At 43.0% G+C, this 27569-nt stretch overlaps 1 protein-coding gene and 1 long non-coding RNA gene across 3 annotated transcripts in view; one reads left to right on the top strand and one right to left on the bottom strand.

Annotated features, from left to right (window-relative positions):
- Positions 1-10786, top strand: part of LOC308495710 (ankyrin repeat domain-containing protein 26-like) — a 30023-nt gene extending 19237 nt beyond the window's left edge. Inside the window, exons 9-10 of the mRNA XM_081080699.1 lie at positions 4785-4987; positions 6194-10786. Coding sequence (XP_080936825.1) covers positions 4785-4987; positions 6194-6479 — 489 coding nt within the window. The 3' untranslated portion in view covers positions 6480-10786. The remainder of the gene's footprint in view (positions 1-4784; positions 4988-6193) is intronic.
- Positions 10787-19154: 8368 nt separating this feature from the next.
- Positions 19155-26588, bottom strand: LOC308495709. 2 transcript variants are annotated; one of them, XR_013993034.1, is made up of 4 exons: positions 26258-26454; positions 23382-23526; positions 22944-23051; positions 19155-20753 (listed from the first exon to the last, which is right to left on the bottom strand). It is a non-coding gene; the product is annotated as an uncharacterized lncRNA (long non-coding RNA). The 2 variants fall into 2 exon arrangements; XR_013993033.1 differs by lacking the exon at positions 23382-23526 and having other exon boundaries at positions 26258-26588.
- Positions 26589-27569: the final 981 nt, after the last annotated feature.

The following is a 27569-nucleotide window of genomic DNA, read 5'->3' as shown; positions in this document are numbered from 1 at the left end:
GAGGGAAGCTTCTAAAGATCCCTATCTGCCTAGCTGTCATTGAAGGGAACCCTTGAGAAACTTCTTATGTCTTTCTTGTATTCACTGCTTCTTCTCTTTAGCATTGTGTGTCATTAATAAGTCAATCTCCACATTACTTAGATTACACTATAAAGGAGACTAAAGGCATACCTCGGAGATATTGCAGATTTGGTTCCAACCACAGCAATACACTAGTAACCCAATAAAGTGAATCACAAGAATTGTGCATATAAATTTATTTTACACTAGTCTGTAGTCTATCAAGTGTGTGGTAACATTATGTGTAAATAAACAGTGTACATACCTTAATTAAAAAGTACTTCATTGCTAAACTGCCAAACAAAATCCAACTTTGTCAGAAAAGTGGTATTCATACACTTGCTAAATGCATGATTGTCCAAAGCTTTCAATTTGTAAAACATAGTTGCAAAACAGAATACAGCAAAGTGCAATAAAAGAAGATAACTGTAATTAATAACTTATAAGTTACGTTTACTATTATCTCTTTTTTTAATCCAGAAGGTGTGGCTATTTTTTCCTTAGCACTCCAATGGAGTGGTTGAAATAAACAACAGTTATTTGACTCACAGATCCATACTTAAGAAGAGTGTGGCCAGGGCCATCTGTCTCCGTTCCACTCAGCTTCAATTGGGGCAGCTCGAGGGCTGGAGGCTGGAATCATTTGAAAGTTTGTACAGCAATGTGTCCGGTAGTTGGTGCCTACTGTTGGTCGGCTCTCTAGCTGGGGCAGAGAGCAGGAACAACTACACCTGAACACCAAGCTCGCATTGAGGCCCGAGCCTCCCCACAACACGGGGCTGGATTCCGAGGTTCAGATCCTCAGAGACATAACCAACAGGAGCTGTGTTGCCCTTTGTGAAGGAGTCTTGGAATTCACACGGAATGTCTTTCAACATATTCTGTTCATTAGGAGCAAGTCACTAATGTTGACCCATATTCTAGTGGTTTTATGCAATGAATATTTCAAAATTTACGGACTCATTTAAAAACCACCTTGATCTATCCACTGGCCACAATTCTTTATATTCCCCCCACATGGAAAATACACTCTTCCCTACACAATACTCGCCACAAGTCTCAATTTAATGGCATCAGGCTCAGGTTCGAATCTAAGATTTTACCATCTTAGTCTGATGCAAATGGGGATGAAGGGCCTGGGTTTTGGTTTCTAGGATAAAGCCCCTTGAGGACAATTCCTTTCAATATGAAAACATGAGAAAGGAAGAGACAAGTTATCTACCACCCACACACCCAACATTCTGCTCGACTGCTGAAGTTTCCCCTGCAGAAATAGAAAGTGGAAGGCACGTTAGTCCATAGCAATTCTGAAATACAGCCTGATGTGTGCTGTCCGTTCTTTGATTAGGACTTAGTCCTAATCATGCCAATGCTTCTCCATGGCCCTTTGCTGTCCCCTGTGAGCTCTTTGTACTGTCCTTCTCATAAGAAATGACCTGTGCTTGCAGCTCTTCCCTCAGCGTCATTCCTCCACTCAAATGTCTAAGACCCACAGGCCTCCTCTTATTTTTCACTCTCTTGGTTTCTATTAGTCCAAGGTAACAAGGTGGTTTTTTGCTACTTGGTTATCCTAAAAACGTGGAGTTGCGTGAGAGTTTATTGGGGTTCGTGCCATTAGAAAAGCCACCGTCATACATCGTTTTGAGATAAGCTCTTGGGCTTCCTGTAGCTGTTGTAGGACCATGCCTTTAAAATTCTTTTCCTCTGAAAAGCCTTCCAGGAATTTAAGGCCCCACCTTAACTCTTTCGAAGTCTTGAGGAAGGCTTTACAGTCTTGTCCTCATCCGTAGATCATGTCTTCCTGGGAGCACAGCGAATTTGATCTTCACTCAGAAGCCATTTCTTTATTTTAGCATGATTTGACAACAGGGCATGTGGGAGAGGCTGTAAATGGGAAACACATTTGAACACAATAAGTCCTGGTTCCTTTACAGTTCACAGTCTTTCGTTAGCTCATGTATCTCATGGGTTTTACTTAGTTACTGCACAGCAAGAGTCCTCTTTAATCCGGATTTCAGACTCATTTTCTTCACTAGCTGAGAAGTCCTTGCGGCCAGCCTCTTTAGGGGCCCGCAAGCCCCCAATAACCGTCTCTTGGATGCTCTTGTGGGTGTCGTTCTCATTCTTCTCCACATCCTTTCGGGTTCCATCTACCTCCTGGTGGAAAGGCACTCCTACAGGTTTTAGATTGCTTTTCTTTGTGGCCTCACACCATTTTGAATATCAGTATCAATGCCAGTTGTTCATTGCTGCTCAAGAAACCAACTCAAAAGCTAGTGGCTCAAAACAGCATCTGTTTTGTTCACCAGTAATGCAGTTGAGTGAAGCTCAGTGAGACTAGCTCATTTCTGTTCCACTTGGCATCAGCTGCGTTGCCATGAAGCTGCGAATGAGAATCATCTAAAGGCTGTTACACACACGTGTAGCAGTTGAAGCGGGGTTTTGGCCGGGACGCCCACTGGGGCCGTCTCAGCGCGAACATCTGTAGGAGGCCTCACTGTGTGTCCTGGGCTTCTTCATCTGCACAACATGGTGGTTGGGTTCTCAGGGCGAGCTTCCCGAGAGAGAGTCAGATGGAAGCTGTATCACATTTTCTGCCGCAGGCATAGCATTCTCACAGCAGTTCTGCCCTATTCCATGCACTAGAATCCAGTTACTTCCTAAGGCCAGCACATATTAAAAGGGGGGGAATTTCATGGAGAAATGTCAAGAATTTGTAGCCATGTTTTAAAAACACTACATCATCCACTCACCTCATCTTACCAAATAAGCATTGTATCTAAGGAAAGTAGTTCTACCCAACTCAGTATCACAGAAATTCCAGCAGATTTGTTGTTGTTATTATTGCTGTTTAGGATGTTCTTGTATATTGTGGAAAGAGAGGATTACAAGATAGCATTATCGAATTAAGACACTTTTTTGTTGGTGAAAAAAATGTAGCAATCATCTCAATAAACATTCACAGTGTGAGATGTGATTTCTCCTTAACCTTGGGAATCATTTCTTCTTGAAAGCAATTCAAATTACCATGAAACATTTGTAGCTGACGGAGGCCTAACTATCTCAAGATGAGTTACTTGTAACTCCCTACAACTTCGTAAGAAATTATGGAGAGTTAAAATGGGGAACAGGTGAGAGACTATCAACTCAGAGGTGACTTACAGTCATTTTATAGAAGAAAAACATGAACCAATCATTCAGGAAATCGTAGAAAATCAAGTACAGATGTTGTGTGGCAAAGTCGATGACAATAAAGGATACATTTTTGAGTCTCCTGGTGCTTTTCTCTTTGTTCTCCATTCTGAGTAATTCAAGTTTCCGCATTCTAAGACTCTACTACAGTATGTATGACATTTTATGGCAACTGAGTTTAATTCACAAGTTGATACTGGTTTGGGGTTAGACTATTCTCAGTCAACTTCCTTCGTAACCAAATCATACTATCTTACTCATTCAGAATGATGCTCTCAAAGCAAAACTGGAAACTGCATCTTCAGAATGTCTTTATCTGTGGGGTGGCCAGTTGGCTCCATGGTTAGAGCATCGTGCTGGTTCCAATCCTTGGTAACCAAGGTCGCTGGTTCGATTCCCACATGGACCAGTTAGCTACACCCTCCACAACTAGGTTGAAAACAATGGCTGGAGCTTGGAGCTGAGCCCCCAGTGGGCGGCCGGCCAGTTGGTTCAGTGGTTAGAGCGCAGCGCTCATAACGCCAAGGTTGCCGGTTCGATTCCCGCATGGGTCAGTGAGCTGTACCCTCCATAACTAGTAGATTGAAGAGAACAATTTGACTTGGAGCTGAGCTGCGCATCCCACAACTAGATTGGAAACTGTTACTTGACAGGGAGCTGATGGGTCCTGGAAAAAACAGTGTTCCCCAATTATTAAAAAAAAATTTGTTTTAAAAAGTTTTTTTAAAAAAAGATATCTATACCTTGTTGAAGAAAATCAATCTTAAACAGGAGTTATTATCTATGAAAGGAGTACAAAAGTCATGTGAAAAAGTAGAGAATAAAAAGAGTGGAGATAAAAATTATTAAACCTCAAAATTCATATAGTCACGAATGTGGTAGAAAAGAGTGAAGCAGAACACAGTAAATTCTGGGATATTGAAGACTGAGCAAGACAGGATGTAGTAGAAAAAAATTTTTAAATCTATTTTTACAGGTTAATTCATTGATTTTTAACACGCCTTAATTCATTTTGCTGCAAATTACGTTTTCGATATGCATAGTGTATGTGATTCTTCAACTCCCCTTAACGGCAGTTGTTTTTATTTTATTTTTTTTAGATTTCTGGAACTAAGGTGGTATTTGCTTCTCCATTTTAATATTTCAGTTCCCATCATTATTGTCACTCAGTTGATCTTTGAGATTTGTTCTTTCTGAAAAATCGTTTGATTTTTAAGACCAATTGATATAAAACGAGACTATTAGGAAATACAGAAAATAAAATGCACCATATTCTTAGATTATTAAGTCATATTGTTCAATTTTTAAAATTAAAATTGATTCTCTTATTGGAATAGTCAGATGAGATGATTCAAAACATTTTCCTGATTCAGATTTATTTCATTGTGTATTGATGATAAATATTTTAAACTTCAGCTTTTTTCACATTTAAATTGCCCTCCAAATCATTGACTTATACTAAAGAATACTAACAGACTGTAATTATTCAGTTTATAATTATTTTTAAAATATATCCTTTCTGTTGGCTTTAGGAACAAGCAGCATCTGAAAAAAAGGTACACCCGTTAAATGACCATGATGGCGCTTCCGTAATTGACATGGAACTCAGAATTAAACGTCTGGAATCTGAACTCTCCAAAGTGGAAACTTCTCATAAAATAGAATTGGAAGAATATAAACACCTCTACCTAGAGGAATTAAAACTTAGAACATCATTGGAAAACAAACTAAACAAGTAAGTCCAAACAAAGTCAGAGAAAATCAATCGAGCTCATTAATTTGCCTCTAAAGTATAATTTTTATCCAGGCAGATTCCCGAGATTGATAGGAAATGAAAGCTTACTAAATAGTATAATTTTGGAAAATGATGCTAGTGAATAAATTACTTTTAAAATGTTAGTTAGTTCAGGACATTTGCATCTCTCTCCATTTTTGGTTTTACATGATTGTATTTTTCCTTCTCGCGGTTTTCATAGAGTTAATCTGATCTACCAGTCTTTAAGCAAAGTGTTTTTGAAGCTTTATGATTTAGACAACGCTATTTTTTATAAAATTTCTTGCCAGAATTCCCCTAAATAGTTTTTAATGAGGTAACTATTTATTATAAGATAACAACTTAAACCCAAAGGGTTAAGTACTCTGCATGTTCTGGCACTTGGTACATGTACTGTCTCCATTGTGCTCTGTGTTATTATCTCTAGAGGTCGCTTTCAGACAAGCTCTTCTTTCTAGTCTTTATGATGTCCACAAAGGCATATATGTGAAATATAGCAGAGGGTTAACAACATAGGGGTGAGGGTAGTATAACCCAAGAAGTGGCTAAAAAGATAAGGTGGTGAGCCTGACGGGGTGTGTGGAAGACAGAAAGCGCAGAGCCCACGCCCAGCGCCTTGGCCACAGTGTTATATTATAAGCTACATGCCTGCTGAGCGGTTTCATTCAGTAGGATCACCCACCAGGCTCCCTCCTTCTCCCCCAGAGGCTGTTGTTCTACATGACACCTCAGTCCTCAGGGTAATGAGGGCGTTACCCAAGGGCGGTGACAGCAAAGGCTTGAAAATATCTTGGTGGGATTTTTAAAAAATTCTAAACTCGTTTGCTATGTACGTCTCATGGCAATCCTCAAGAATCTTATTGGTTCAGCCATTGCAGAAGGCAGCAAGTATTATCTGTGAAGCCGTGGATGTCACTGATAGCCCGTGTCCTCCCCTCCCTACTTTGAATTTCTTCTTAGTCTGGCATCCCCATAGAAACATATGTGCTTGTTTAGGATAATTTGAAACCTATCCTTGTGCATGGTAGGTCTGCCCTGACGCATTTTCAATGTTAAAATGCTGTTTAATGCGAAATTTCTTTTACTATTTATTATGGCAACTTGAAAAAAATGCAAGTCATTCAGGAAAAATAACATTCAAAGCTTTGTGTCTTACAATCTTCACAGTGCTAATGAAAGACTGGCAGAGGCTAGAACCCATCTTCGCGCAAAGGAACAGCCGAAGGAGTTTCTCAGCACTGCTCTTAGGAGGGGAGTCCTTGAGCCACCATGTGTTGGAAGTTTGAATACTGAGTTACTCCTCAGTGGAAATCCTGCTCCAAGAGAAAATTTGGTGATTGCTAAGTCAACCGCACGGGCTTCAAATGACATCATGGGGTATTACTGTCCCAAGGTTAGTTATATTAGCTTCTTTCCCTTGCGTTTCAGATTTCTTTATTTTTTATTTCTTTGATACAATATTGTTTTGTTTTGTCTATATATTCATTGGGGTGATATTGGTTAGTGAAATCATATGGGTTTCAAGTGTACATTTCCATAATACATCATGTATATATTTCACTGTGTGTTCACCATCCCGAGTCAGTTCTCCTTCCATCGCCATGTATTTGACCCCCTTTTCCCTCTTCTACCTCTCTCTCTCCCCCCTCACCCACTAAGTGTTGTCTGTGTCTATGAGTTTTTGTTTCTTTGTTTGTCGTTGATGAAATTTTGAGTTGTTTCATTGACTAATGCACACGAGGTAAAAGGCATAATTATGTGTGCTAATATGCATAGAAAGGAGACAGAAATTTTACAATCTTTTTTTAAGTCCCTAGAGCTCTCATGTGTTGAGTTATTTATTATTATTTAATAAATGTAACTAAAGTGATACATTTAAAATGCTTGAAAATTTGCCTTTAAATTTTATTTCAGATGTTAAATATCATTGCCTAATATATGCTTTGAGATGCTTTGGCTTCTTAATTGGTTTTAGTTGGAGATGATTCATAAAAATTTTAAAGTTTTGTGCATCCCAGTTTTTCTTCCCCTAAGCGTAAGTGAATGATGCCCGGCCAAACACCTAACCACAAATGGATGTTTATTATTAAATGAAACAGATATAATCCTTTTTATTAATACGGCAAACTTATAATACTGCAGAAAGATTAGTCTCTGTTTTTATGGTTAATGTTATCTTCTAACAAGAGAGTATATCCTTAATTTTTATTTTATTCATAGCACTATCTATTTCAGTGTTTTAAAATGAGTTGCTTCACAGTTGTACATATTCTAAATAGGGACATTAAGCAAATAATTGAATTTTTAAAATGAAGTTCACTTATGTCTATATGTCTTGACAGCATTTGGGTAATTGATGAGTAAGGTGGCAATGCTAGGGAGTCTTTAAGTCACAACTCGTTTTCTTCGTGTGACGTGGTTGTTAAAAATACTCATTCTTGAGTTCTTGACCAGCAGGAGTTCTGTTCGGTTCTGTTTCATAGTTTCCATCTCTTTGATAAAGTTCTCCTCCGGGTCATTAATTTTACTCCTGAACTCATTGAACTGCCTGTGAGTTTTGTTGTATCTCAGTGACATCCTTCATGCTGTTACTTTGTTTTGTTTTACCCTCCAAAATGTTTATTACATTTAAGCAACGTGGAGAATACAGGAAGGAAAGCACAAATCATCTGCTCGGAACAATTGGTCTGATTTATATGCAGCATACAATATACAAAATTAGTTTAAAACGGTTAGTGGAGGTCAAATTGAGGAGGGCTTTAAGTGAGTTTGATTTTTTTTTCTCTAGGCAGCAGTAGGCATAAAAAGGATAATGAAATAATAATTCTTTCATGGGGGAGTATATAATATGTGGCAGAGAGTCTGTTATCTCCTTTGTATTTGAAAAATTAAGTGAAGTATAATGTATGTCGTTAGTTTCAGGTGAACAAGCTTTTCCTGGTTCGTGCTAATCTTTGGCCCTAGAAGTAAATACTGTATGTCTTTTGACTATTGACATATAGTATTTTATATAATATAGTATATAATATACTCAGCTTCTTGCTGGGGCTACAGCTGAAAATAGCTCAGCCCTGTTTCTCTTTGGCCATGGCTCGACTGTGTTGAACTGGGTTATTTTAAGCTGAGGGCCACATTGCTGATTGACAGGTGTTATATATGTGCCTGAAAGTCATCAAGAAGTGCTAATTTTTTTTGTTTGTTTGTTTTACTGTGCAGAAAGTAGTTCTGGGTGTCTTCTTTTTTTTTCAGTGAATGAGTATTATTATTTTTAACTCTTTTTTATTATTAGTTTCAGGTGTACAAAACAATGTAATAGTTACACATTTATAATTTGTATGCCTCACATAATGATGACCCCTCTCCCCTCATCAGCGACCCCTCTGACATCACATACAGCCATTACATTTCCACTGCCTCTATCCCTCAGGCTGTACTCTACTTCTTGTAAACATATATATACATACATGTATATGTGTGTGTGTGTATAACAATTGTAGTTAACATTAACATTCATTATTGTTCAGCTTCAGCTTCCGGTGTACAGTGCAGTTGTCAGGCATCTACATCATCTCTGAGGTGCTCTCCCTAATGAGACAAGTGTAATCAGATACCCTACAAAATCTTTACATTATTGATTACATTCACCAAATTGACTTTCGTATCCCCATAGCAATCTTGGGGTTATCGATGGTGCTTTGTAATCCCCTCACCTTCCCCCTTATTCCCACCCCCCTCCCATCTAGCAACCTTCAGTTTTTCCTCTGTGTCTCTGAGACTGTTTCTGATTAGTTCACTCATTTATTGTTTTCTTTAGATTCCACATATAAGTGAGATCATAAGGTATTTGTCTTTCTCTGTCTGACTTATTTCACTTAACATAATGTTCTCTAGGTCCATCCATATTGTTGCAAATGGTAAGATGTCCTTCTTCTTTATGGCTGCGTAATACTCCGTTGTATAAATGTACCACAGTTTCTTAATCCAGTCGTCTACCGATGGGCATTTTGATTGTTTCCATGTCTTGGCTATTGTGTATAGAGCTGCAATAAACATAGGGGTGCATACATTTTTTTGAATTAGAGTTTTGGATTTCTCCGGGTAGATGCCTAGGAGTGGAATTGCTGGGTCATAAGGTAGTTCCATTCTCAGATTTTTGAGATACCTCCATACTGTTTTCCATAGTGGCTGCACCAATCTGCAATCCCACCAACAGTGCACAAGGGTTCCCTTTTCTCCACATCCGCGCCAGCGCTTGTTGTTTGTTGATTTATTGATGATAGCCATTTTGACTGGGGTGAGGTGGTTTCTCATTGTGGTTTTTATTTGCATTTCTCTGATGGTTAGTGAGGTTGAGCATTTCTTCATATGTCTGTTTGCCATCTGTATGTCCTCTTTAGAAAAATATCTCTTCATGTCCTCTGCCCATTTTTTAATTGGGTTGATTGTTTTTTCGGAGCTGAGTTGAGTGAGTTTTTTAATAAAGTTTGGATATATCAATGGCAGATATCTTCTCCCATTCAGTGGGACCCTTTTTTGTTGTAATGATGGTTTCCTTTACTGTGAAAAAAATGTTTAGTTTGATGTAATCCCATATGTTTATTTTTTCTGTTGCTTCCCTTGCCCAAGGGGATGTATCAGTAAAAATCTTACTCCGGGTAATATATGTAAAGTTGCTTCCTATATTGTCTTCTAGGAGTTTTATGGTATCAGATGTTACATTTAAGTTTTTGACCCATTTTCAATTTATTCTTATATATGGTGTAAGGAGGTGGTCCAGCTTCATCTTTTTGCATGTGTCTGTCCAGGTTTCCCAGCACCATTTATTGAAAAGACTGTCCTTACCTCACCGTAAATTCTTGCTTCCATTGTCGTAGATTAAATGGCCATATAGGCGTGGATTTATTTTTGTTCCGCTTGTGTGTTCACTGTTAACTTGTCTTCTGAGTCGCTGATTCGATTCTCTGACTCATCTAACCCACTGGTAATTCCTTCAAGCGTGTGCTTTATTTCACTTGTTGTATTCTTTAGTTCTAACTGGTTGTTCATTATGATTTCTCTATCCTTCTTTATGTCGTCACTAAGCTCTTTAAACATTCTTATCGTCAGTGTTCTGAACTCTGTCTCTGATAGGTTGGTTACCTCTATTTCATTGGTTCCAATTCTGGAGGTTTCTTCTGTTCTTTTATTTGGGACATGTTTCTTTTTTTCCCCATTCTGGTTGACTCTCCATGTTTGCTTCGATGTATTAGGTAGATCCCCTAGGATTCTCGGTCTTTGCTGGGTTATCTTATGTAGTGTGTGTCCTTTATATCTGACTTGCACCACTTCCCTATTCTCCTGTGCGTGTGCTCCAAAGGTGACCCTGGTGTTGTGTATATTGTCCTGTGTAAAGTTGAACTTTCATTGCTTTTGGCTGGTCAGTAGGTGGGGTTGATCCTAGGCCGCCTAGTTGTGAGACTTAGCTCTGCCCTCGGTGGATGATCTGCTGCGTGAGGGTTGACCACTCCAATTAGACTTGGCCTCTATGGGCTCTTGTGCCTGTAGAGAATTCCCTCTGGGTGTGTCACTTGTAGGTCAAACCCAATAATACTCTGGTTGGGTCTGGAGTTGGTGTCAGGAGGTGTCGAATCTTGTGACTCTTGGGCTGGGCCCTGGTGTAGGGCAATTTCAGAACAAAGCCAATCACCAAGCACAACAGCAACAACAAAGTCAAAACCAAATACACTCACGTGTGAAAACAACCAGTAACCCACACTCAACACAGGCAAAAATATCAAAGATACAAAAACAAAACAAAACAAAAAACGCAGCGCCAGTCTTGGCTTAAGTCCACCAAGTAATCTCCAGGCCGTCCTCTGCTGTACCAGAGAGTCCTCTGTGTATTGTTCAGGCAGAGCTGGTCACCTGGTGCCCAGAGTGACCCTGGGATGGCAGATGTAGATGAGTGGGGCTATCGGGTCTGGATGGTAGTTTCTACAAAGTCAGTGCAGTTTCTGCTCTTGCCTGCACATATGCGCACTGAGAGTAACACAACCAGCCCTGAACCCAGGTCTCCTGAGTCTTAGGTCACTTCTTCCGTGTGTGTGTGCGTGCGTGCATGTGTACGTGTGTGGTGGGAGATTTCTGAGCTGCTGAAAGCCCAGAGCTGCGACTGCTGCCTACTGCTAACCCCTGGGCATGTCTCGACAGTTGTAATTGCCCTGCCCAGGGCAGGTCAGAGAAGGTGGGGACTGGGGATGGAGGAGTCTTCTCTCTCTCAGCCCAGCAGTGTCACACACTTCCCAGCTTCTTCCCTGGATCGCAGTAGCTACAAACCGGGTCCTCCCAGATCCTGAGCACTATGGGTCCTCTGTAATCTGACACTACTCCTCAGCTCAGGGGCCAGCGTGAGTCTCTGGAAGGGTGGGGGTAGGATTGGGAGAGTCGGGGGAGGGGCCCAGGTATTGTGCTTACTTCCTTTGTCCTACCTAGGGCCCAGCTGGAGGTCTCAGGTGAGGTGACTGCCTCAAACTCTGGATAAGCTGCTCTCTGGGCAGGGAGATGAGCTGTGGGACGCAGGGAAAGAGCCCACCTCCTGGCTCTTGTGGTCTCTGTTCTGTCCTGGGACCACCTGCACCTCCGCAGCCATGGATGCGGGCCACGTCTCCCTTCCCACTTCCCCTGCTCGCCCAGTTTGCCCACCTTCAAGTCATCCTCCTACAAGTCTCTTAGCTGTTCTGTGTGATGAGCAGAGAGCATGACTGCTGTTTTGAAATCTCGGTCACAGAGATCACAATCTTCCGTAACTTTGACTTGGTTTCTGGAGAAGTGTCACCTTCTCTCAGTGTTAACCATGTCACCTTGCTTCTTCATGCTGCTCAGTGGCTTGTTCCTCTACAGGCACATTTGAAGTAGTGAATACTTTCTTATGTAGGTACATTTCGATTTGAACAATTAAACAGGTATATAATTAGGGGTCTTTCTTTTGTTTTCAGTAGATGGTACAAGAGTGTAGTTTCTGTTTTCTCCCACAGGTGCTCCTTGAGTGTGGGAGGTCCAGGGGTGGGGGCTTAGCTGTGGGGGTGGGAGTCCAAGCCTGGGTGACCAGGGAGATGGGTGTTGCAACTGCATCCAGGTCTCCAGGGTCTCTGGTCACCACCACCACGCAGGTGGGGGAAGTGGGTGGTTGAGGGGAGCGTGTTCTTGAGCCCGCTGAGCTGCTACCTGGTTCCCTATGTCTACTGGTAGCACTGTGTGTGGTCGTGAGCCTGGAGAATTGTTTCTGCTGCTGCTACTGGTCCCTGGTGGTGCCAGCACTGCTGCATCTGGAGAGGGGTGGGGGGATGCTGCTGCTGCCCCACTTAGCCTCCCCTGGGCAGTGATGTGGGAGCTGCACCCCGTCCCCTCCACCGCCACTGCCTTTGCTGGGGCTTCAGGCTCAGCCTTGTCCCCCTGGAACTGCAGCTGTGGGCTGTCCCTGTGCTTTCCTCCATCCGGCCTCCCTTTCACATCCAGTGCACCCTCCTTCCCTTTTACAGATGCGTGGTCTTTTAAGGAATCGTAGTGTGTTGAGCAGAAGATCCTTTCTTGGGCTATAGATGCCCGATGAGTTGTAGATATCGTGGAGATAGAAAGGGGTTGTCTCTCTTGACATGATGTTTACATCATTCCAAAGAATATCCATTTTGATCAATGCAGGGTGGTTTGTGGTTTTGATGGTGTTTTGTGGCCTCCTTTTTTTTTTTTTAGTTTTATTTTAGTTTTACATCCCTCACAACGTGAACCCCCCTACCCCCATCCACCACCACCCCGACCTCACACCGAGCCATCACATTATACACATAAAATTATAGTTGGCATTCATTAATGTCCAGTCTCTGGTGTACAATGCCATGACCAAGCATCCACCGCATCCCTGAGGTGGTCTCCCAAACAGGACACATGTCCATCGGACACCCAACAAAATCCCCAAACACTATTGAGTAAGTTCCCCAAAGTAATTCTCAAAAGACCCTGAGGCCATCCTGTGGTCACCAACCGCCCCCCATTCCCTTCAAACTTCCCCCCATCTTCAACCCCCTCCCCCCCGCCCATCTAACAACTGTGGCCTTCTTAATGCAGAGAAACATAGCACAGGCCTGTGCTAAATGGGGCTCCAATCTTGTGTTTTCATTTAGCTTCCCCTTAATAAATCATAGGAGAACAAAGCCAAGGATTTTCGGACAGCCCTTCGGCTAAATGGAGTCCAAGTCCTTCAAAGTGGTGAACCTGGAGGAAGGACTGGGTACAAAAAGAAAGTGATTGGCCAACGCTTCTGTAAATTCTTAAGCATGATGCACCATTAAAATGTTCTCAGTGGTTTCACCACAGAAATCAGAAGATGAAAGAGTGTAAAGGCAGAAGCAATGAGAGAGAATATGCTTGTGGACATTTTTCCTTTAATTATTTTTTGTTAGGAAAGAGGTATTTAGTTTTCAGTATTTCCTCATAAATTTTAAAATTGTTTATGTTAAAGTCAATGCCCTCATTCCAAGGCCAACGTTGTTCCCTTGTGAGGCGTTGGGTTGCCCAATCATGCAAGGCTGAATAAGAGATGGAAAAGCCCCACTCTGTCAAGATCCAGAGATAAGTGTCCCAAATCACTAGGGAACACTGGAAAGACTTATGATGTAATTGGGATGATGTGAGGTTAGACATACGTGCACTAGATGGTAAAGAGAAATCTGTTTTGTGTTTCCAATTTCGCTATACTTAACCCCCACCATGAATAATACCTGTGTTGGTTTATATTGTTCAGCCAAATTTGATTCTGAGGAAAAGACAAGTCATTTTAAGGAAGAATTTCCTCAACTTGAGTTTGCTTTCTTTAACTCATGATTTTCTCCTTCAAGTTCCCTTTTCTGTGTTTAGAAATGTTTATGCTTTATAAATTGAGTTTGTTTGACTACTGTTAATAGGACTTGTGATATTAATCTGTCTTTATTTTTAATAATGACTTTAAAGATAATACTTGAGTTAGAAAGCTACTATTTTGTTTCTCATGCTTTAACATTATTGAGCTACATGACAAAGTTTTGCATATTCATTTTCTTTGAGTTGTACTCAGAAATTGATGGAATTTTCCGGAATATGAGGTAGTAGCTGGCATAGCACGCTAGCCTCAATAGGGAGACTTATCCCATTCCTGGCCCGCAGCTCCTTGGTTTGATGACCTCAGGTGACCTATATAATCTCTGTGAGTCTTGGTTGCCTCTTATGCAAAATTAGGGACTTTCACTAAATCAGTGACTTTCAGACCTGAAAAATATTCTTTTTATCAAAGAATAGTACCGTTCTTTGAGAAAATTTTTTTTGTTTAATTACTGTGTTTACCCAAAAATAAGACCTAGACGGACAATCAGCTCTAATGTGTCTTTTGGAACAAAAATCAATGTAAGATCCGGTCACGTCACGTCACATCATATCATATATCATACGCGGTCTTATATCATAGTAAAATAAGACCGGGTCTTAATTAATTTTTGTTCCAAAATGCATTAGAGCTGATTGTCTAGCTAGGTCTTATTTTCGGGGAAACACGGTATATAAAAACAGAGACCAAGGGTGGCCACATGCCTCAGTTGGTTAGAGTGCAAGTTCTTAACAAGGTTGTGGGTTCGATTCCCACATGAGCCAGTGAACTGCGCCCTCCACCGCTAGATTGAAAACAATGGCTTGAACTTGGAGATGAACTATGGTGGGCAGCCGGTTGGCCCAGTGGTTGGAGCACTGTGCTCATAACACCAAGGTTGACAGTTCCATTCCCACATAGACCCGTTAGAAGCAATGGGTTGAGCTTGGAATTGGGCTGCTGGTGGGGAGCCTGTTGGCTCAGTGGTTGGAGCGAGGTGCCCATAACACCAAGGTAACCGGTTCAAGTCCCACATTGGCCAGTGAGATGCACCATCCACAACTAGATTGAAAAAGAGAACAATTTGACATCCGGGAAAAGCAAACTGTTCCTCAGTAGTCCCCAATTAACACAAAACAAACCAAAGCAGAGACGTGTAGAGCTACCTAGCTAAAGGAGGGATGCAGACTCCTAAGCTGTGCTATCCCGTGGGTGTCCCCAGTGGAACCTGAGCTTTCTCCGAGACGTAGTCTAGTGAGAACTGCCAGTAATGAGAAAATCCTTCTAGTTGAAATCCTTTGAATTAAAGTTTGCTGATACATTTTTTTGTGTATAATTTTCTCATCTTTCTATATATTTGATAAGTGGAAAAGTATAATAAGACTGCAGATATGTTGTCCTTATTAATGTTGGACTTCAAGCTACTTCCACCATCTGAACACACTCCTCACCTAGAAATAAACATACCGTGTTTCCCCGAAAATAAGACATAGCTGGACCATCATCTCTAAAGTGTCTTTTGGAGCAAAAATTAGTATAAGACCTGGTCTGATATTATTTTATATTACATAAGACCCATTCTTATATTATGTTAAAATAAGACCGGGTCTTATATTAATTTTTGCTCCAAAAGTCGCATTAGAGCTGATGGTCCAGCTACATCTTATTTTCAGGGAAACACGACAAAGTGCTGAAGTAAATATTTAAGAAAAGAGCTGTTTTGGGGGAAAATAATAATAACGGTACATTGGTAGTTCCTTAATTCAAGTCGTGTAAAAATGTGATTTACATTTTATATTGTTGATTAACAATAACTTAAAACTGTTTCATGAAAGTCCTCTCCCTTTCTATGGTATTTAGTTATTGATTTTACACGGCCTGTCTGGTGATGTTGTTGTCACATTATTCACGTTATAAGCCCTTTCTATCAAGCCTTTCACAAAAAAAAAGTGTTATGCAAATATTGGAAAACAAATTTGTCTTCCCCTGTCGGTGCCTGCCGATGAGAAGAACAGTCCCTGAAGTGGGGAGTGAGGATTGAGAAAAAATAGAAGAGAGACAAAGATGGGATCGGGAGGGCAGGCAATTCTAAGTAGACTGCCGCAGTTCTAAGTAGACTGCTTCAGATCTAAGTAGAATGCCTCAGCCCAAGTTTATTTTTGCAGCTTATATACTCTGGGCATCAAAAAGTAACAGAACTGTCTGCAATCTAGTAGTTACAATAAAGGTAATACACAAGGGCCTGTTTTTTGGCCAGCTCCACACTTCCTGACCTTGTCTGGTTCTGTGTTCTCAGAGTAGGAACTTCTGCCTTGCTGGGAGCACAGACCACTCAAGGAAGTCAAAGGTTCAACATTTCACAAAACAACACCTGCTAGCACTTTAGCACGGTTTCCCACATTCCCCCTAAATTTGTACAAGGATTGGCTGTCACATTGTTGTCACCATAGTGTCTATTAGTTTCTGGATATTATTTTAAGCACTACTTTGGACATTTTGTGAGAGGATAGCTTTCAGAAGAAAGGTTTCAGTAAGACCACTCTAGACTGGGACACTTGTAATATAGTTTGAAATACTCCCACACATTTCATAATTAAATAGACTATAACTACAGCTATTTTAGTGTTTCGAAAATTGGACCTGATTTCTAAGGAACAAAGTCACATTTAAAAATTATATATTATTTTTTGTTTCTAACTCTACAAAGTCATAAATGAGAAAGTAAATTTGAAAACTGGCTCTAGGTCATACTTTATTCAAGCAGCTTTTCGGAAATCTTTCTGTGCATACGAATACGGTAATGTTTCAGTCATAGACTGCAAAATCGTTTTGGTTATTGTTTCTGTCAGTAGAATTTTCACATGACGGCACAGTACCACTTTCATCATTTTATGTCTTTAAGGTTCTATGCTGAAAAATGAATAGCCTAGAATACACCTTAAGATTACTTTTCTAGAAGTGCAAGAATGGAAAGCTCATTTTAAGGAAAAGTCCATTAAAGTAAAAACAAAGAACAAGAAACATTTATAAAGGACAATTTTTCTAAAAATTGCAAAGTAATGCATTCAGTGTAAAATATGACTTGACTTGTTTAAACTTCATTGTACCAATCAAATCAAACGTCACTCTTTTGAAATTATGTATCTTAGGTAGACCAATATCAATTGCACTGTTGGTCAGATTAATCTAAATAGCATCTCATATAGATGGTCTCTATTATGTACAATCAAAATAAGCAGTAATTTATGTTATTCATTTTTAAACTTTTTTGTATTTATATAAATCACACGTTAAGTCTATTCTCTAAAGGCATTATTTAAAGAGCACATTTCATAAGATATATCATTTCTACAATAAAGTCTCTTGTTTACCTTAAATGCTATAATAAGATTTGATTTATTTCAGTCGCTGCTGGAGTACCAGGAAAAAAAAACTAAAGAACTATACAAAGACGGTATGTTGCCAAAATGTATTAATTCAAGTTAGATATCATTGATTTCTGGAATAAAATGTAAATATTAAATGGCATCCCTTTCCATGTTCTGATAATAGATACTACATTAAATATTTTCTTGGCCTTAGCAAATAAAAAAGGTGAAAGCATAAACATTCATAGTGAAGACAAGGTCATATGAGTAATATCTCAAGAGTCTATGTATCTCTTTTTATTTATGGCCTGTCCCCTTCCTTTCTTCTGCCATCCCTATGGAACTTTCCACGTGCACGTTGAAAACGGGGCTTCATCAACTTTTATGTTTTTGCCAGTGATATGAGGCCCAATAACAAGACTTATCTAGTGATACTTAAGCAATTACTGTTCATATATGGTGTTTCCCCGAAAATAAGACCTAACCGGAAAATAATACCTAATGTGTCTTTGGGAGCAAAAATGAATATAAGTCCCGGTCTTATTTTTGGGGAAATACGGTACCTCCTAGAAGGGCCAAGCTACCATATTTCCCCGAAAATAAGACCAGGTCTTATATTAATTATAGCTCCAAAAGACGCATTAGGGCTTAATTTCTGGTTAGTCTTATTTTTGGAGGAAACACTGTAGCTGTCACCTGATGGGTGACATTTAAATCTCCAGTCATTTACTTTGTCATTAGTTTACCATGTACCCTCAGGAGAAACTCCACATTGCTTTGCATGGAATGAAAACACCCAAATCAATGTAGTTCTCACCAAACATCTCAGCCTATATCTTGCTACCAACCCTCGTTTGCCCCTTTGCTCTAGCATTTAGCTAAACCAGACTACTTCTCGTTCCGTAGTGTTCTCCCCCACACTAGTCTTCGCATCTGCGTCTTCCCTCTCTCTGGCATCCTCTGTCCTTGTCCTTCAGGCATCAACATCCATGTCACCTCCACCAGAGAGCAGACAATCAACACTGGGATGTCCCTTTTGTGGGTCCCACTCGCGTCCTGTTGTGCATTTGTATGGTATAGGGGCCTCTGAATGGAAATTGCCTGTTCATCTGTTCCTTCAGCTTATAGTAGATGATGGGTCAGGGCTGGACCGTGTCATCTTCGTCTTGTAACTTCAGTGCTTGTCCTACGACCTTGTTTATAAATGAATGAAGGATGAGACAACCAGAAGCTCTGATACTTGGCCACAATAGCAGTCAAGTCAGTGTGCAGCCGTGGGCAAACTGTATTGAATATGATCTCCTGTTGTGAGCTGTGGCCTCATCTAGAGGTTTTCTCATTCTTCTTAACACTTATACTTAGTTGTATTTTAAAGAACATAATTCTGTCTTTTTCTTTCCAGCTCCTGCTGAATTTGAATCTAAATTCAATCGAAAAGTTCCTCTATCACCTATTGATAATCTACTTGAGAATATAAAACTAGAAATCGTCTACGATTTGAAAAAAAAGTATAAGCTCTAAAATATAAACAGTACAAGTGTATTTACTGGGCTGTTTAAACAACATGTTAATTGTATCCCAAAATATATGGCATGTGAAATCCTTATTACAGGAAAATATTTTTGTATCATATGTTGTGGGGACAGAGCCCCAGAGAGCAGTTTCCAGGCTCTCGGCCTCACGTGGAGGGGTGCTGGCTCAGGTAGTAGATGGCCATCAACTGTGGTTGGATGGCTGTCAGCTGTGGCTAGTTGGCCGTCAGCTGTAACCAGTGAGCCACTGGCCACTAATATAACTGCTGTGGCTACACTAACTGTCGGTGCCTGCCGACGAGACGAACAGTCCCTGAAGTGGGGAGTGAGGATTGAGAAAAAAGAAGAGAGACAAAGATGGGATCGGGAGGGCAGGCAATTCTAAGTAGACTGCCGCAGTTCTAAGTAGAATGCCTCAGCCCAAGTTTATTTTTGCAGCTTATATACTCTGGGCATCAAAAAGTAACAGAACTGTCTGCAATCTAGTAGTTACAATAAAGGTAATACACAAGGGCCTATTTTTTGGCCAGCTCCACACTTCCTGACCTGGTCTGGTTCTGTGTTCTCAGAGTAGCAAGTTTTGCCTTGCTGGGAGCACAAACCACTCAAGGAAGTCAAAGGGTCAACATTTCACAAAACAACACCTGCTAGCACTTCAGCATGGTTTCCCACAGGTCCCCCTTTTTTATATAAAATTAACACAAGGGTTGCGCCTGGCTTAGGTGGTTGGTACAGATATGTCCATTTACCCGTCATAGGAGACCATCCCTCTAGCGAACGGTTCCTGTCTTAGGTTATGTACATTCTTACCAAATCCTTACCCATCTTTGGCTGCCGACCCATTGTAGGGGCTTTATACACGGGTGTCAGCGACACGGTGGACCTGGGCAGATAATCTCAACTCATGAACCTTTGTTTGGAGATCGATGAAGCCCTTGAGTATTACCTTTGTGAGCAACGGAGTAAACCACATGAATAGAGGAACACCAACAAAGATTATTACAAAAGGCAGTAGCAAATGGAACAGAGCTAGAAAGGAGGGGAATTCTCCTCTGAGGTCCGAGTACCAAGGACCTGAAATGTTAACAGGTACCATAATGAAAGAGGGTCGGTGGAGAACTACAGCTCTACTTTTGTCATTTGACCAATTGATGCTATTACTTAGGTTACACTGTATACAAGATACATTAAACTGGACCCTGTCAATATGGGTGATGTTAAAATTTCCAATCATAAGCACATATGGAGCCTTGACACAAGCAGTGGTATTGCCTTCTACCTTGCCTTGTCCCTCGTCCATACTCATAGTCACTGTATCCATTGCTCCCACTAGTTTCCAAATATGTCTTTGGGGCCGGGAGGTATACCATAATCCCACAACCACTCCAGTCTTTGTCCCGTGTTGGACATCAGCACCTGTGTCATGGCCTCTGGACCATCTATAACAGCTTGATTAAACCCAGGGACACTATATTCCCCGGGTTCTTTATAACATTGTCTCCAAAGGATGGATCTGCTATTTTTTCTGTTCTCCTCACTGCAAGGATCATGGGCTTGTGGTGGAGGTGGGTTTTTATCCCTGATGTTTTTCCATCCTGCTGGCTGATGGAATGTGACACTCTGTCCTAGGTTGTCTCCGTGAATTGTCTGGCTGCCCACACGGAAACATCCAGTAACGCTGACATTATCGCGAAGCATATGAGGAGTCCTATGCCCAAGCCGCTATGATTGAATCCAACAGCTTGTAGGACGGCAGGAGCGAATGGATGTCCTAATAGCCTAGTGTCATTTGTCCCACCAATGACTTCAGGCTCGTTCCACACAGTGGGGTGTAGCATGGGAGGGTCAGGAACATATGCCCAGTATGCTGAGGCATCTGCGCAACCAGCAGGATCTCGAAGACGCTCATCAGCAAGCCACACCAACCTCTCAGGCAGCCACCGCGCACCTCCATTGTCCTGTGAATAAACACAAACATGCCCTCGTCCCCAAATTAGGACTGGGTCTGGCCCATGCCACTGGTTAGTAACTGGATCCTGCCATCTCACTTGGGCATAATCTTGTTGAGTGTTGGGATGCCAGAAGCGATCTGCGGCAGATCTGCCACGCGCATCCAGGTTTAAAAATTTAGAACAAAGAGTGTGATTAAGGATTGTATGTGGGGAGACGGGGTAGACTCTAACGCCGCTGCCACACATTCTTGACATAGAGTAGGGCTATTAGCCATACCTTGAGGCAGCACCAGCCATTGATATCTCTTCATAGGTTCTTGTAAGTTACTTAAAGCAAACCTTTTACAATCCTTGGGGCACAATGGTATGGTATAAAAACAATCCTTTAAAGCCAGGATTATCTTATATGTGTTTTGGGGTATAGCAGAAGGATTAGGCAATCCCGGTTGTAAAGCCCCCATGAGCTCCATAGTCTCATTTATTTTTCTCCAATCTTGTAACAACCTCCATTTACCTGATTTTTTCTTAATTACAAATATGGGAGAGTTCCATGGAGAGTTAGAAAGTGCTGTATGTCCCTTATCGAGTTGCTCCTGTTCCAGCAACCTTGCAGCCTGTATCTTTTCTGATGATAGGGGCCACTGTTCTACCCAAACAGGTGTGTCGCTTTTCCAAGTGATAGCATCTGCATGGGGTACAGGAGGAGTAGTGACCCCCGTTAAAAATATCCCAAGCCAGCTCTTTGTGGTAAGGGCGAGGGAAAGATAGGCTCTTTTCTCCCTTGTCCAGAAGGACCTCAGCCATCTCTAGGCAGGAGTCCCTGATCGAACATCATCATAGTGACCTGTTGATTAGGGCTGTACAGGTAAACTCCCATCTGACTCATGACATCTCTGCCCCATAGATTGACAGGCAATCCTGCCACTATGTATGGTTGAAAGGATCCTTCATGTCCCTCTTGATCTTTCCACAACAATATATCACTGCTCTGTTGTGGTGACTGAGATTGTCCTATGCCTTGTAATTGGGTGACTGTTTGCTGCTTTGGCCAGTGGCTAGGCCACTGATCTGCAGTTAAAACAGAGACATCGGCCCCTGTGTCTAAAAGGCCCATGAAGGAACGGCCGTTAATGGATAGTTGTAATTCTGCCCTGGTGGTGAATGGCCTGGACCCAATAAGCATCTGATGAACCAAGGCCCGCGTCGCCTCGGGATTTACGGCCTGCTGTTTTACCCGGTTTGACATGTGGAATTAACAATGATTGTGCTATGCGTGGGCCCTTAGGGATCACTGAAGTGCCTCCAGGCGAATGTGTCATAATCCTGATCTCTCCTGTATAATCCATATCCACAACTCCCGGAGCAACCGATATCCCTTTCATGGTAATACTACTCCTTCCTAGGATGAGTCCCACAGTCTGTGGAGGCAGAGGCCCAAAGACCCCTGTAGGAATAGCTCGCATTCCCATCTCAGGTGTTAGTACTGTGTAGGCGGCGCTACTGAGGTCCAATCCTGCGCTGCCTGGGGTTGCTGGGAAGAGTTCCTGAATGGATTTCCCTGGTGGGGGACCAACTGCGGCAGCGCCCCATAGCATTGTTGCGGGGCCACAGTAAGCTGGGAAGGCGGCCAGGCCGCTGTGCCAGGTGAGTGGCCGCAATAAGACTGCCACAACCACGCGTGCACCTGCCGGGAGTCCTCGCGGGCGCTCAGCTGCGCGGGTTTCTCCCGCGGCGCCGTGGCCTCTGGCCTCCAGCGTCTCGCAGCCCGCCGTCTCGGGCAGCCCTGCCCCAGAGCTGGATATCGCATCCCCGCGCTTCACAGGCTCGCACTGTGGCTCCCACTCCTCGGCGGTGGCCGTAGTGGAGGCGAGGCCCGCGGCTCGTCCCAGGGTTGCTGGGTGGCGGCAGGAGGGCCCGTCAGAGAAGTGACGGGCTCTTGGTCTCCTCCACCTTCGCCCCGCCCGGGACGGTGGCCTCGGGCCTCGTCTGGCCCCTCTGCCATGTCTCAGCCCCACTCTGCTGTCTTGTCACTGCACCGTCTACCACCCTCACTGGCCCCTCCCCATCTAGGCCCTCCTCATCCTGGGGGTCCAGTCCGTTTAGCACACTTTTTAACATTTGAGTAAAAGACATTCTGCTGCTACCCTGTCCCATGATTTTTTACTCCTGACCGTGGTATCTCACCGCACCCCTTACCTTATGCGACGCGTCTCAGCTCCGTGCGGTGTCCTTCACTTTATCCCCAGTATTCAGGTCCCTGTTCGGGCGCCACTTGTCGGTGCCTGCCCACGAGAGGAACAGTCCCTAAAGTGGGGAGTGAGGATTGAGAGAAAAGAAGAGAGACAAAGATGGGATCGGGAGGGCAGGCAATTCTAAGTAGACTGCTGGAGTTCTAAGTAGAATGCCTCAGCCCAAGTTTATTTTTGCATCTTGTATCCTCTGGGCATCAAAAAGTAACAGAACTGTCTGCAATCTAGTAGTTACAATGTTTGGATACACAAGGGCCTGTTTTTTGGCCAGCTCCACACTTCCTGACCTTGTCTGGTTCTGTGTTCTCAGAGTAGCAAGCTTTGCCTTGCTGGGGGCACAAACCACTCAAGGAAGTCAAAGGTTCAACATTTCACAAAGCAATACCTGCTAGCACTTCAGCACGGTTTCCTACAGGTTCGGATTGTCCGCGTTTGAGTTTGAGTTCGGGTTCGAGTTCAGAGATCAAAAATTCACGACCAAAACCATTGTCATCCTATGGTGACTGTAGTTACATGCAAAGCTGCACCTCCTTGGGGAGTAACAATAGAGGCTTAACAGTGGGGGAGGAAAAATAGGCTTCAGGAAAGTAATGCAAACATGTACTGAACACGCAAATAAGCCAATAACAATAACAATACATCAATAGCAGGTTAGACATTCATTTCAGGTACCCAAGGAACATTCTCTAGGATAGACATTGTGCTAGGCCATAAAAAAATTAAAATAAATTTAAAAGAAAAGAAATAACACAAATTATGTTTTCTGACAATATGGAATAAAAGCAGAACTAGCAGCAGAACAACACACTAATATATACTAATCGGTCAAAATATAAATCACAAAGGAAATCCTAAAAATAAAAAATATTTTGAAGTGAATAAAAATAAAGACAAAATAAATAAAGTTTTCTGATGCATCTAAAACAGTACTTAGAGGAAAATATACAGCTATAAAATATGTATATTAAGAAAAAGAAATATCTCAAGTCAATAATCTAACCTTTCATCCTCAAATGCTGAAAAGAGAGGAACAAACTAAACCTAAAGAAATTGTGAAGGAAATAACATATATTAGGGCAGAAATTAGTGTAAGAGAGAAGAGAAAAATAATAGAGAAAAATCAATAAAAATGTCAGCAAAATTGATCAACATTTAGCTATATTGATCAAGAGAAAAAGAGAGAAGACTCAATTCTAGAATCATAATCAAAAAAGGGGGCATTACCTTACAGAAATAAAAAGATAATAAAGGAATACTATGAAAAACTGTATTCCAACAATTAAGATAACTTGATGAAATAATAATTCCTAGACAGACACAAACTAACAAAGTTGACTCAAGAAGAAATAAACCGATTAAGTAAAGATATGAATAGGTAACGAAAAATGAGTCATAAAGAAATGCCCAGAAGTTCTCACTACTGAATTCTACCAAAAGTTAAAGAATTAATGCCAATTCTTCACAAACTATTCCAAAAGGTAGACGAGGGAACGTATCTCAACTCATTTTATGAGACCAGTGTTACACTGATTCCAAACCAAACACATCAAAAGAAAATGTACCTAAAGGCTAATATTTCTTATGAAAGTGGATGTAAAAATCCTCAGCAAAATACTAGCAAATCATATTCAGCAAAATACAGAAAAAAAGCATATTCCATGACCATGTGAGATATCCCTGAAATACAAAGTTGATTTAAAACTCAAACATCACTTAATGTAACACATCATATTAATTAAACAAAAAACACTATCATGATCATTGCTACAACTTCAGTAAAAGCATTTAACAAAATTCAATGCCTTTTCATGAAAAACAAAACAAACAAAAAACAAAAACAATCAACAACAACAACAAAAAAAATACCTCAACCAACTAAGCATGTGAGATAATTCTCTAAACCTGAAAAGAGCATCTATAGAACAGCTATAACTTGCATAATATTTAAGAGTGAAAGCCTGGATGCTTTCTTCCTAAGACAGTGAACCCGAAAGGATGACAACTGTGGCCAGTTCTATTCAATATTGTACTGAATATTCTATCCAGAGCAATTAGGTAAGACATGGAAATAAAAGCCATTCATATTGGAAAGACAGAAGCAAAATGCTCTCTATTCACAGATTACATAACCTGTAGTATACGACATTATGAGAATTCCGCTTAAGAACTACAGTAAGTCCTCACTTAACATCATGGGTAAGTTTTACGCTTTAAGTGAAACCACATATAAGGAAACCAATTTTACCACAGGCTGACTGCTATAAACAAGAGGTGCATTCCTGCCACAACTCATGCAAGTTATAAGGAAACAACTCTGAACAAGGCCCAGCTGTATTTGCATGTATAAGTCAGCAGATTTGCAGGATTCAAGATCAATATATAAAAATCAATTGCATTTCTGCATACTTCAACTCAATTTGCAACAGCATCAAAAATAATAGAATACTTAGGAATATATTTAACAAAATAAGAGCCAAACTTATTCTCTAAAAACTGCAAAACTGATGGAAATAAATTAAAGACAACCTAATTGGGAAAATATTCCACGATTTTGGTCTGAACACTGTTAACATGGCCATATTCCTCAACCTATTAGGTCAGATACGGGCATGGTCAAAGCGGCCGGGAGCAAAGTCATACCCCTCTGCCAAGTCAGACCCCTCCTTGCATGATGGAAACTGGGGCCCCTGGCATTTCCCAGAAGAGGCAGCAGACCTTGGTGCAATAAACAACTCCAGACACAGCCACTGGGGCCCTATCTGCACTGGGGGTGTGGGCTTGCTCATCTGCCACCTCACTCAGCCAACCCCCTCCCCCAAATCGCATATCTGCCTCCCTCCTCTGCCCTGGGAGCGACTTCACCAGCCCCGTCTGCAGACCGCTGAACCTTGCCTGGGAGCGCAGAATAAAGCCCTCACTTTTCTCAACCTGCCTGACTCTCTTAGCTTCACTATCTGGCCTCAAGCCTTACACAACCTAATCAACAAATTCAACAGGAATCTTTCTAAGAATCCCAGCTAATTCTTTGTGCAGCAATTGACAAGCTGCGTGGGGCCGGGGCAGCGAGATTGTAGTGCTGTGTGGCGCCACCCATTCCTCTCCCCCTGCCCTCCAGCCCCCACAGCACCACCCCTGGTGTGGGTTTATTAGGCGGGCTGGGCCACTCCCGAAGGACGAGGGCCGGGGCGGCCGCCAAGGGAGTGGTGGGCCGAAGCCGAGGGCACCCGGTATTCCCGGGCGGTCCCCCATCCAAGTACTGACCAGGCCCGACCCTGCTTAGTTTCCCAGATCAGACGAGATCGGGCGCGTTCAAGCTGCTGTGGCCATAGACGCTAGGAGCAGGCCCCCGGCGCCACAAGAGCAGCAGACCGGCCTGCGTGGTGAGCGCGAACCAGGCTGCCGGGCTGCTCCCGTCCTGAGCATCTCCCCGCTGGCCGGCTCCGCCAGGGCCCCGCCTCCCGCCTGCTCCCCGCCTCCTCAAGAAGCCACCTGGTGGACTGCCTTTTACTCCTTCCCCGCAGCGAGGCCCCTTCGCGCCATCCGAGGCTCCACGGGGCCTCTACCACTTCCCTGGAGGTGGCAGAAGACAGACAGACAGGGGTTGGGAGTTGGGGAGGAGGGGGGACTGACGCACAGGATGGGACACTGACTGGGACAGAGGCACTGAGGCTGAGTTGAAGTGGCAGCTTCCCCACCGGAGTTCGGTGGTGCCCGGGGTTGGGCTCCGTTACGGAGGCAGTGCCCGGGCGCTGTCAGTCACCGTGGGAACCCGGGGCAGGCCTCCAGGGTCCGCGGATTGCCGCAGGGCTCCGAGCCCCGCCTGGGGTCCCACTAGCGGGAGGAGAGGAGCGGCCCCAGGCACCCTTCTTGTGTGGGTTGTGTGCGTGCCCGCCTGCCTGCTTTTCCCCTGTGCTGGTCTCTCCTGGGGCCCGAGGGCATGTGCGCTCCCAACTCCTGACATTTTGTCCCTGCTCTTTTGGTGCTGTGGGCGGGGCCACCGAGGCGGGCAGGAACGGAGGGCGCAAGGCGCTCCTGGGAGATGAAAGGGGGGCGGGGAGGGGTCGCGGTGCCGGCCAGCGGAGAGGCAGCTATCTGGTGGGGTGGGGCAGGTGGCCTTCCCCTTGGTCAGGTGTCGGGCAACACCCGGAGTCTCTGTCTCGGGGCCCAGGTGCAGGCAGAGCGATGGTCGTCCCCTGGGCTCGGTCCCGAGGTGCCAAGCACCAGCACGTCCTTGGCTGGAGAAAGGTGCCCAAGGCAGGTGCAGGCCTGGGCCTGCAGGCAGAACCGGGCTTGGGCGTTGGGGGCGGGGCGAACGGCTGCTGGCAGAAGGCTTGCAGGAGGGAAGGGGACTAAGAAGGGGTTGCGTGAGGGGGAGCTGGGGCCAAAGGGCCTGTTGTTGGGCCGGGACAGCGAGATTGTAGTGCCCTGTGGCGCCACCCATTCCTCTCCCCCTGCCCTCTAGCCCCCACAGCACCACCCCTGGCCTGGGTTTATTAGGCGGGCTGGGCCACTCCCTAAGGACGAGGGGCGGGGCGGCCGCAAATGGAGTGGCAGGTCAAAGCCTAGGGTACCC

Source organism: Rhinolophus hipposideros, assembly GCF_964194185.1.
Source record: "Rhinolophus hipposideros genome assembly, contig: HAP1_SCAFFOLD_156, whole genome shotgun sequence".
Lineage (NCBI taxonomy): Eukaryota > Metazoa > Chordata > Mammalia > Chiroptera > Rhinolophidae > Rhinolophus > Rhinolophus hipposideros.
This window is presented reverse-complemented; position numbering and strand designations above follow the sequence as displayed.